Below are 10,796 nucleotides of genomic sequence, written 5' to 3'. Positions count from 1 at the left end.
CCACTCGTGTCTTCCAGAGCTGATACCAAACCCAGCACCAAACTGCAGAGCCTGGAGCTGGCTGAACCCCCTCTGGTGTTCCAGGGGAGAAGGGAGGATATGGGAGGTTTCTCCTCCTCTCCCTTGGATGGGTTTTTCTGTCTGTAACCAGTTTCCCTGCTCTGTGCCCAGGCTGATGCAGACAGTTTCTACATGGCCTGCAATGGCCGGCAGTTCAACTCCATCGAGGAGGACGTTTGCCAGCTCGTCTACGTGGAGAGGGCTGAAGTCTTCAAGTCAGAAGATGTAAGTTTGGTTTGGTTTGGTTTTTTCCCCTGCACTTCAGAAGGTTTTAACAGGATTTTTTTAAAGAATAAGCAGCAAAAATGCCTTAATACATCATCCCCACCTCCATTTCCCATTCCAGTGGAATGGGAAGAGTTTTTGTAGTGACTCCATGGACTTTGTGCCTCAGCTGTGACCTAAACCTGCCTTGGGTTGTAATTTAGGGAATCTACAGAGCACAGTGGGGCTGGTTGCAGGTGCAGCCCCTTCACTGTGGCCCTTTGAATGTTGGGGATCAGTTTCTTACCTTTGCAATAAATTCCCAAGCACTGTGTGGCCTCACAGCGTTCCTGTGTCACGGTTTTGACCCCTGGTGCCAGCAGTGAGGGGAAGCTGGAGTTGATGGCTGGTGCTGGGAAGGTGCTGAGCAGTTTGTGTGCTTGGTGCTTGCAGGGGGCCAGCCTGCCCGTGATGGACCTGACAGAGCTGCCCAAATGCACAGTGTGCCTGGAGAGGATGGATGAGTCTGTGAACGGGATCCTGACCACTCTGTGCAACCACAGCTTCCACAGCCAGTGCCTGCAGCGCTGGGAGGACACCACGTGAGAGCCTGGGCTTTATTTCCACCTCTGAGGCCCTGCTTGGAGTGCTGGGGGTTGTGCTGACAAAGCTCTGCTGGTCACTGTGGGGGCAGGAATTACTGCAAGTCCTCATGCTCAGTTTTTCCCATTAAGGGGCTCCTGGAGAAAAATCTCTCTGCCAAAAGTAATTGAACAGTGATTCCCAGGGGAAATTGTAGAGGAGTGCTGATTATCTCAAAATACTCCAGGAGAGAAGTGCTGGGCTAAAGAGGCCTGGCTGCACACACAGCCCTGCTTCACTCAGCCTTGGCAGCTCAGCCAGGCCCTGCCTTGGCATTGCAGATGGATCTGCTCCTGCCTGCAGCTCAGGGGCCTTGTGGGGAGCCCTGCAGCCTTCCCCTACCTGGATGCTGGGAGGGGAGGAAGAGGAGGTGAGGAAGAGCAGGTGTGGAGGGAAGGGGAATGCAGAGGAAGAAGGGATGATGACCAGATGGCTCAGTAGGTCAGGCAGGGGAGGCTCCTGTTATTCCAGGTGAGTGGTGGGAAGTTGTGTCCCTGGCACAGGGCAGGCTGGGGGTTGGACCTGTGTCTGTCCTTAAAGCAGCTGTCCTTGCTGCCACTGAGCCTTTCCTCTTGGTGCTCCCAGCTTCCCAAATCCCTGTGCAGTGGGATTTTGGTGTGCCTGGAGCCCCCAAGTGCTGCTGTCAGCTGGGTGTGTTTGCCATTCCTCTGGTTTGCTGCGCCTCAGGCAGGCACAGACCCTGCAGCCGGAGGCTACAGATCCTCCCTGTGCCTGCTCCATCCCTGCTATCCCAATTCCTGGATTCTCTAATGGAATGTGAGGGAGATTGTAGCTCTCTGTGATCTGTCACTCCTAAGGCAGAGTAACAACTCAGTGAGATTGATCAGATTTGGAGCTGTGCAGGCTGAAGGGCTGCTTTGCTCCATAAATCCAGCCACTGGGAATTTGGGGCAGTGGAGCATAGCCAGTGCAGGAGCAAGATCCCAAACAGCCCTTAAATTTGGAGTGTACAATTTAAGCAGAGCTTATGCTCCCAGTCTAAAGAAATGACAAAGGAAAACCTCTGTTCTCCTTGCTCAGGCACCACAGAGGCTGCAGGTGCCTGAATTTGCATAGGAACTGACTGCAGCCCAGTTGTCTCTTCCCTGGAAGATTTCTGGGGCTTACCCTGCAGCTGATGAAAAATACATCAACAGTCCTGGCAGCCTCAGTTATCCCATTCCTGAGCTGAGCTGCTGCTGCTCCAGGGCTGGACACAGCTTCCTTCTGCTCTGGGGTGTTCTGTCTTTGTGGCAGCACCAAGGGAGTTCCAAAAGAGGTGAAAGATCTGGATCTTCCTGTTACTGATGCTTTTAGGGTACAGTTATGGGATATTCTTCCTGGAAAAGCTGAGATTGGGGTGGGATTGAAGCATCTCCTCAGGGATGTTTTAAGGACTGAGGGGTGTTTGCAGAGTGTCACTTGGCTGTCCCCAGCACTGTGTAGTTCCAATGACCTTCCTCAGTGTGCAGCTTCTGTGTAAACCCCTTGGACTGCACCAAAACCAAACCCAGCTGAAATGGCTTTGGGAGAACTGTTCTTTGTTCTGTCACCAGCTTAAAACCAGTAACTTTGTGTGGAATGAATTCAGGTGGGGTGAGTGTGAGCTCATGGGTGATACAGGGAACCTCTGCTGCACAAGGCATTTCCCTGGAGCTCTCTGGCTCTCTTTTCCATGACTGGAATGTGAAGATGTTGGTCCCTCTGTCTCATGATGTTCTTTTTGCCCTCCAGGTGCCCTGTGTGCAGGTACTGCCAGACTCCAGAGCCTGTGGAAGAGAACAAGTGTTTTGAGTGTGGAGTTCAAGAAGTAAGTAGGTGGGTGGAAGGTGAGATCTGGCCTAGATCTGACTGCACAGCTGCTTGGGTTGCTTTGGGGCTTATTCTCAGGCTGATTTTGGGCTGGTTTTACCAGCCAGTGGGGTATCAGCTTTCCTTTTGAGTTGCATCAATGCTAGGAAGGGATGTCACCTCCCAGGTTTCCTGTTCTGACAAATCTCTGTGGTTCTTAGATCAGGGTGACAGCAGGGAGCTAAACCAGCCTGGTGGTGATGGCCCTTCCAGTGTGTGCCCTCCAGAGCTTGCAGAGACCTCTCATTCCTTAGCCAAGGCCACTCTCCCATCTGGGTGGGATTTATCCAGCCCCTGCAGGGCTGTAACTGCCTTTGATGGGCTGGGCCCCCTTCTCCTTGGCCTCCCAGCTGTGGGGGTGAGCAGGAAAGCAACCACTGACAGCAGTGTGGGGTGGGTCAGGCTGTGTGGGGGTGCTGCTGCCCCCCAGAGCTGCCCCCCAGAGCTGCTCCCTGTGTGTTGCAGAACCTGTGGATCTGTCTGATCTGCGGGCACATCGGCTGCGGGCGCTACGTGAGCCGCCACGCCTACAAGCACTTTGAGGAGACGCAGCACACGTACGCCATGCAGCTCACCAACCACCGCGTCTGGGACTACGCCGGAGGTGAGCCCCCACCCCGGGCACCCCCAGGGGCTGGGCAGGGGCACAGTGTGCTGGCAATGGAGCAGGTTGTGTCTGGGTTAATCCCTGACTTTGGGGAGCAGCCATCTCTGCTCTAGCAGCGGCTTCCTGGGAAGGTGACTCTGTCACAAAGTCCAGCGTCCCTGGAATGTTTGTTCCTCCTTTTCCATCATACCTCATTAAAGTCTCCCCTGCCCCAGAGCAGGCTTTGCCCCCAAGCAAGGCAGTCCTATCTGGATAGCTCAGTCCCTCTTGGAGACAGTGTCCAAATACCCAGGCTGCTTGTAGCTGTGGCTACCTTAAGCAAGCTCAGTGGATTTCAGCTCTTTAGTGATTATCAGCTCTCTTATGATTTCAGCTCTTTGCTTGCTAAGGCACCTGTGGGCTAGGGGGAGAAGCAGATGAGGGAGAGAAGGAGAGCTCCTGGTGGTTCCACAGCGATGGTTTATTGAGGGGTCTGTGAAGGGTTCCAGCCACGGCTCTTCTTCTGCCAAATGGGCTAAAACATCCCCTTTTTATAGGGTACAGAGGGATCCAAACTTGTCCAGTAGTAGGGGTTAGGGGAAAGTGACCTATGGGGTTACAGAGGTAAGCTGGGGTCCCAGAGGCAGAAGACAGGAGCTTATTTTGCTGTCTCACCATGACTCAGCAATTCCTACTGTTAACTCTTAGCCCTCCATGGGGTCTTAGACAATTCTATGGGGTCTGCTACACCCCGTAAGGTATTTTTTCCAAATAGCCCATAAGGTGGCTGGGAGGAATCTGCTAAAGAACAAAGGCATGTGGTGTTGGCTTTGTGCCTCGCTGAGGGGCAGGGTCTGGGTGGTTTCACTGTGCTCCATGATTGGGGTTGCTCAGATCTGAGGGCCCATGGTTGGATTTTCTCTCCCCAGACAATTATGTCCATCGGCTGGTGGCAAGCAAAACTGATGGCAAGCTAGTTCAGTACGAGTGTGAGGGGGATATGTGCCAGGAGGAGAAAATTGATGCCTTACAATTAGAGGTAAATATTTTCACTTGTTGGACTCTGCATTTTGGAAATGTTTCCAACCCCGCCACAACCACGGTTCGATCCCATCAGCTGAGGCAGCAGATCTGCTCCCAGCCTGGAATTGTCTCCAGGCAGGAGCAGGATGGGTTTACTGCCTTTTTTATTTTTTTTTTAATTTTTTTTTAAGCCTCTCCGTGGCTCTGCAGAGCCGATGCAGCGCAGAGCTGGCTGCAGTGTCGTCCTGTGGTCACTGGTGATTGAAGCAGAGCTGCTTATGCTGCTGCAAACAGGGGGCACTGGAGGGAGAAGTGGGTCTGAGTCACTCCCCAGACCCTTCCTAGTGGGTCTCTGTCTTGGGTTCAGAGCCAGGATCTGTGTGGCACTGTCAGTTTGGGTGGTTTAGCTCCCAAACTGAAGGAGGATGCAGGAATCCACAGCTGTGCGCTCACCTTGGCGAGCACAGAGAGCTGAGAGTCTGATGCCAGCCCTGTTCTGTTCCCCTCCCTTGAACAGATAATGATTTATTTATTTTTTGTACCTGTTGCCCAGCTTCTCCTAACTAAAGGAGAGGAGCTTGAAATGCCTGCCTCACTGAGCAGCCACTGCAGCACGATTTCAGCCGCATTAGACACGAGGGTTTGTGAGGAGGAACAGCCCACAGAGACCAGACTGGAGCAGCTCGGTGCTCACATAAATATTTGGTTGCTTTTCAGTGAATTTTCTGAATAACACTTAGATGCTAAACCAGCTAATTTTAACCCTTTTTTTTCTGTGAGGTGGTTGCTTAAAGCATGTGAGATCTCTCTGTCTAATGAGATTGAAATATTTCAAGAGAGAATGAATTTGGCAGTGTTTTGGCACTCAGAAATTACTGAGAGTGATCAAGGCTCTGTGCATGTTTAATTCTCTAGTGAATGCCTAATTTGATGCTTATTAGGCTGATGAAAAGGAGTAATCACCTTTTTCAACCTTCTCATGACTCATTTGCAGAACTAAAAGGGAAAAGATGGAATGTAGGGCATAGATCCTTGTTCAGATACCAAAATGACATTGGAATGGGCCGTACATGTTGGAGAAGAGTAATTGGGAAGTAGTAATTGGTTACAGAGAGCTGAGGGTGCTTTCCCAGAAATCTCCTTAGAGGAAACTGGATATGTGCATTGATCCTACTGCACTGGAGTTTGGGTTGTGGATGGGAACTCTTCCCCTCAGCCTTTGGAATCTCAGACTCTCAGGACAGGGATGGGTGGTGCTTCATTTTCCTGTAGACATTTATTGCTATTCCCATGAAAAATCTGTCTCCTTGAACAATTCTTGGTTGATACTTTCACTTGATCCTTGTTGTGCTGTAAAGGCTTTCCTTAATTTCAAAAAAACCCAAAATTACTTGATTGGGAAACTGAACTGGTGAAAGTAATGGATCTGCAGCTGGGCTGGGTGTCCAGAACCTCCTGATTTCATCTGTTAAATTGATGAAATGGATTGTGGGTTGGAACCCTTAGGGCTCCTTAAGCAGCAGGGCCACCCTGAGTGCTCTGTGTCTCTGTGTTTGTAGTATTCCTATTTGCTGACGAGCCAGCTGGAATCCCAGCGGATCTATTGGGAAAACAAGATTGTCCGGATTGAGAAGGACACGGCTGAAGAGGTGAGCTCTGCCCTGGGCTCTGGGAAGGGTCCTGGCCCTGTTCAGTGGGAGAAGAAGGAGCTGCTGGATCTGTGGCTGAGCCTCATGCAGCCGGCTCCGCTCCCAGCTGGGAAAATTGGCTCCAAGATGGATCTGTCCCTTATCTGGCTGCTCCCAGGGAGCAATTTGCTGCTCAGTGGTGCAGAAGCAGGTAGATTGCCACAAAGATTGCAGCTTGATTTAAATGTGCTGCTGGGGAAATGCAGCAGTGGTGGAAGGCAGCGTGGTGCTGCAGGATCCCGGAGCCATCCGTCTCTCCGACACAGATCTCCAGGGAATGGTGGTGGAGCAGAGACAATATGACTTTAATTTGCTCGGCTGCAGAAGGTGGAACTGTCTCTCTGCTCCAAATGCATATTGATTTGCCCTTTCTTTTTGATCCCTTCTTTCTCCTCATCACCCTTTGGGAAAAGTTCAGAGTCTCCTCCTATAAAGCATCCTGCAGGCAGGACTGCTTCAAAATGTCACCAGGAAAAATCCAGGGAGGATATTCTACTGCTTGTTCACTCTACATACATCCTTTCAACCAGGTCTAAAGTGAGTCAGGATTTAGAATTAAGTCCTTAACTTTCTTCAGGACTTCTAATTAACCATTTAAGTGTCTGCAATTAAGTAAAAATAGAAATTGTGACTGTTGAAGTGGTTGTCCTAAAGAACAGTTCCAGGAATCTTATGGAGAGCTTTACAAAAGGAAAATATGTATCAAAAATGATCCTGGAGGTGGCCAGGAGACACAATCCTCAAAGCAGCTTCAGAATGAAACCACTCTGATCCCTGCTCCAAACGTGGTTTCACGTTTAAAGATCCAAATAATTTTATCCATGGCAGTTGTTCCATGGAAGTCTGGTCTGGATCGGTGCCACCATGCAGTGTATTCCATTATCAGTGCTCAGGCTACTTCCCCAAATTAACCATCAGCAGCACCAGCATTCCCTGATTAGGACTGGAAGGTTTCAAACCTGCTCTGCACCCGTGTGTGCTGACACTGACATTAGTGCAGGCTGCTCCTCCAGGAAAGCATTTCCCATTAAATTCCTGCCCCACAGCCTCTGAGCGTGCTGGAGGTGCCAACAGAAGGGAAACAAGAATTCCTGACTCTAAATTTCCTGTAAGTCTCATGCTGGAGGTTTGACACCTGGAGCAGGAGAGCTTGGCTTTCTCCAGGAGCAGCAGAGGGAGGAGGAAGGCCATGGCCAGGGGATGTTTGTGTTTGTGTTTGGGAGATATTGGTGTCAGTGGGCCAGTGCTGAGTCAGCCCCTGTTCATCTTCACTCTCATCCTCTGAGGTCTAGTTCAAAATGAGCAAAAACCCAGCCTTGAGGTGGAAATCTGAGTTTGCTGATGGATCCAGAACCACAAGAGAGTGGCCAAAGGAGTGCTGGATGCAGGCAGGAAGAAGTTAAGGAGCTGATGCAGCTTTTGGCAGTGCCTGGCACGGATCTGCAGCCGGAGTTGCTGTTCTGTGGGAGCAGCTTCCACGGCAACGTGGCTCCTTGGGAGTCTGGGATCCAAGGGTAACACGGGGGGTCCTCACCAGAACAAAGCCTTGGCTCCAAGCTTTCCTTACCTGGGGAGAGGAATTGGTCAAAGTCTGGAAACAGCTCTGGAAAACCAAGTGTCCTGACGAAAGGGCAGCGGACTCTGAGCTGTTGGAAATGCCCCTGTGTTTGTTTTTACAGATTAACAACATGAAGACCAAATTTAAAGAGACCATTGAGAAGTGTGACAGTCTGGAACAGCGGCTCAATGACTTGCTCAAAGAAAAGCAGTCAGTGGAGAGGAAGTGGGTACCACTGCCAGGTTTAGTTCCATGCAGCCATTAAAACACCGTGCACTGACATCCAAAAAGAAAAAAAAACTCCTGCTATTCCTGGGTTTTGAGCTGTTTAAGCTGCAATACTGAGAACATGGCTTGCTTTATAAAAAGCTCTGATTTCTGTAGGTGTTCACAAATGGGAAGTGTCTGAGTGAGCCCAGCTTTGGGGCCATGAGCTCCCTTTCCACGCTCTGCGTGTTCAGCATTCAGGGATCCTTCCCCTCCCTGCTCTGAGGGAGATGCCAGCCTGTTCTGCCCTTGGTGGGTGCATCCAGAGGGATGAAAGGCAGCTCAGCAGGGGCATCACCCAGCCCAGAGGAAAACACAGATCTTGGGAAGTGCCTGGAGGAAAGATGTCCAGCCTGGGAATTGTGGATCCATGCAATCCTTGGGTGGGACTGTGTCCCTGTTCCTCCCAGCCCAGGGCCTGCCCAGCAGTCCTGGCTGGAGCAGGGAGCACAGGCATTGAGCTCCATGCTGCTCACCTTCCTCAGTGGGAAACGGGCAGAGGAGGGTGCCAGCAAACTGCCAGGGCAAAAGCAGAGTTGTTGGGAGCAGGAAGCCCTGTCTGTGAATCACAGGGCTGTAACCCTTATGGGAGCATCTTCCTTCCAGTGAAGTGGTGTTTTGAGGGTCTTGGAGTGTGGCAGGAGGACCCTGACTGCACTCAGCTCTCTCAGGGTCCCTTGTAATCCCTGTGCCCTTTTTGGCACCCATTCCAAAAGCTGCAGGTGGGTGTCCAAGGTCAGTTCCATCTCCCAGGCACACCCTGCCTGTTGTCTGTGCTGTTGGCATGAGATGGAATTGCCTGACCTGGGGGGAATTTCAGAATCTTGTATTGCCCCCCCTTGCCCATCTTAGCTGGAAAACCAAATTCCAGGTGGAGTTGGTGGACTGGGGGTCAGTTATCCAGTGAAAAGGCTGAGGTGGTGTTTGGTCTGGGTGGGCAGTGCTGCTGTCCTGACTCCTGCTTCTCTCTGCAAGGTGTTCCCAGCTGAACAACAAAGTGGCAAAGCTCTCCAACGAGCTGAAGGAGGAGCAGGAGCTGAACAAGTGCTTGCGAGCAAACCAGGCCTTGCTGCAGAACAAACTGAAGGAGGAGGAGAGGGTGCTGAAGGAAACCTGTGAGCAGAAGGACCTGCAGATCTCTGAGATCCAGGAGCAGCTGAGGGATGTCATGTTCTACCTGGAGACACAACAGAAAATCAACCACCTCCCAGCTGAGACCCGCCAGGAGATCCAGGAAGGACAGATCAACATTGCAGTGGCATCTTCTGCCAGCTCCTCCACAGCAGGCACAGGCAAACCTTCCTCCAGGAGAGGCCGTGGCAAGAGAGGGAAATGAGCACAGGAATTCTCTGCTGCCACCCTGGAACTGGCCGTGCCAGCAGCAGGCCAGGCTCACCTCGGGACTCGGGCTGGCAAGACCCAGCTCACTAAAGCTCAGCTAGAAATTGTCTCCAGAGCTGCTCATAAAACTGGCTGCAAGTCAGTGGAGGTGTCTGTGGTATTTAAAAGCATTTCACTGCACTATTTAGCTGTTTTTAGGCAGATCTTGGTGACCATTTTGCCTTCCCTCCTTTTCAGAGCCCCTCCTGTCATGCATTTGACTTTCTTGGAGAGTGTTTTGGGGTGGGGGGGTGTGGGGTGTGTCCATAGCCAACATCCCATTCCCTGTGGGGATGCTGTAGAGTAGGCTCAGCCCGGTGTGTAAGGCTTCTCCAGTTCTTCTCCTGGATTAAAAGTATTCTCAATTAAGAAGTTATTTAATAAAACAGTGTAAATTAGGTTCTATACATCTCCTTTTTGTATGTGCAGTCCTGACACTGCAGAACTGCCTGTGCAGGAGTAGAGCTGTAGTTTGGAAAGAAAAAGGAGTGAGGTGTGGAAAATAAACCATCTTAGTGGTGTAAGAAACCAGGCAAGTCCTGAAGGCCAATGGTCTGGGAATTCAAAGGCTTTAAGGGACTTTCCTCTGATCTCTCTTAATTTTAAAGGTGGCCTTTGAGAGGCCAGTGCTTGCTGTGCTGCCTGTGGGGCAGAAAGGGTGGAAGTTTTGTGTTCTGGGTGCTGTTTAATGTGGTTAATTTATAGATATTTCTACAAATTAAGCGGAGTCATCTGTGAGTTGGGGAACACATTCCCAGTGCTCCTGGACTGGGGTGTGTGTGTCCCCTGCCTGAGCTGCTCTGGCAGTGTTGCTGGGAGCTCCAGAGCTGTTCTCCTCAGAGCCAGGTGAGGAGAGGGACAAGCACAGCCTTTTCCAGGCTCTTCCCACATTCCTGGAGCTGCCCCTCCACCGGGTCCTCACCAGGAGCTGCAGCTCTTGGTTCAGTTCCTGTGCTCACCAAAACGTGGCACTATCCACAATCTCAGCTGGCAGAGCTGCTGTGTGACTTGCCCCAAAGGGACACAGGTCCTGGAAGGGAATTTTGTGCACAAATCTGCTTTGGTTTGGGTTTTCTGTTGGTTTTCACTTAGAATCTAAGACTCAGTGCTCTGGGGTGGGAGGTTTTTCCCTGGAGAAGCGACTGTCCTGGTTGCTGTTGTGCTCAGAATCAGAGCATTTAAAGGCTGATCTTTTGTTAAAAATGGCAGGGGAGTCCCCAGTTGTCTTTCCAGGCCACAGGATGATCCTGGTCCTTGTTGGAACAATCATGACCTTAGTTTGGAACACTGAGACAGCTCTGGCTGAGCAGGTCCAGCCTGGAACACAGGCATGAAACAGCCAGTCCTTTATTGCTAGAAGTTGTTCTTTTTTTGGCCCATTGAAAGGGACAAGTCCCAGTCCCTGGAATGACCCTGGGAAGGTGGGTGGGTCTCATCCACTTCCTGCCTGCATGGACAGAGAGAGTTGAACTTCCTCACTGGAATTACAGGGCTGGTAGTGCACTCTGGGCATCCCCTGCTTGGGTTTGGAGATCTG

The 10,796-nt window shown here is 51.1% G+C and overlaps 1 protein-coding gene across 2 annotated transcripts in view; it reads left to right on the top strand.

Annotated features, from left to right (window-relative positions):
* Window positions 1-10,796, top strand: part of BRAP (BRCA1 associated protein) — a 13,049-nt gene extending 2,253 nt beyond the window's left edge. For both annotated transcript variants that reach the window (XM_014308256.2, XM_031059515.1), the window contains exons 3-10: window positions 172-285; window positions 718-866; window positions 2,641-2,716; window positions 3,223-3,361; window positions 4,273-4,382; window positions 5,926-6,015; window positions 7,734-7,837; window positions 8,855-10,796. In XM_014308256.2, the coding sequence (XP_014163731.1) occupies window positions 172-285; window positions 718-866; window positions 2,641-2,716; window positions 3,223-3,361; window positions 4,273-4,382; window positions 5,926-6,015; window positions 7,734-7,837; window positions 8,855-9,215 (1,143 nt within the window). In that variant the 3' untranslated portion in view covers window positions 9,216-10,796. The remainder of the gene's footprint in view (window positions 1-171; window positions 286-717; window positions 867-2,640; window positions 2,717-3,222; window positions 3,362-4,272; window positions 4,383-5,925; window positions 6,016-7,733; window positions 7,838-8,854) is intronic.

This window comes from Geospiza fortis, unplaced genomic scaffold (genome assembly GCF_000277835.1).
Source record: "Geospiza fortis unplaced genomic scaffold, GeoFor_1.0 scaffold145, whole genome shotgun sequence".
Lineage (NCBI taxonomy): Eukaryota > Metazoa > Chordata > Aves > Passeriformes > Thraupidae > Geospiza > Geospiza fortis.
Note: the sequence above shows the minus strand (reverse complement) of the source record. Positions and strands in the feature narration are given on the sequence as shown.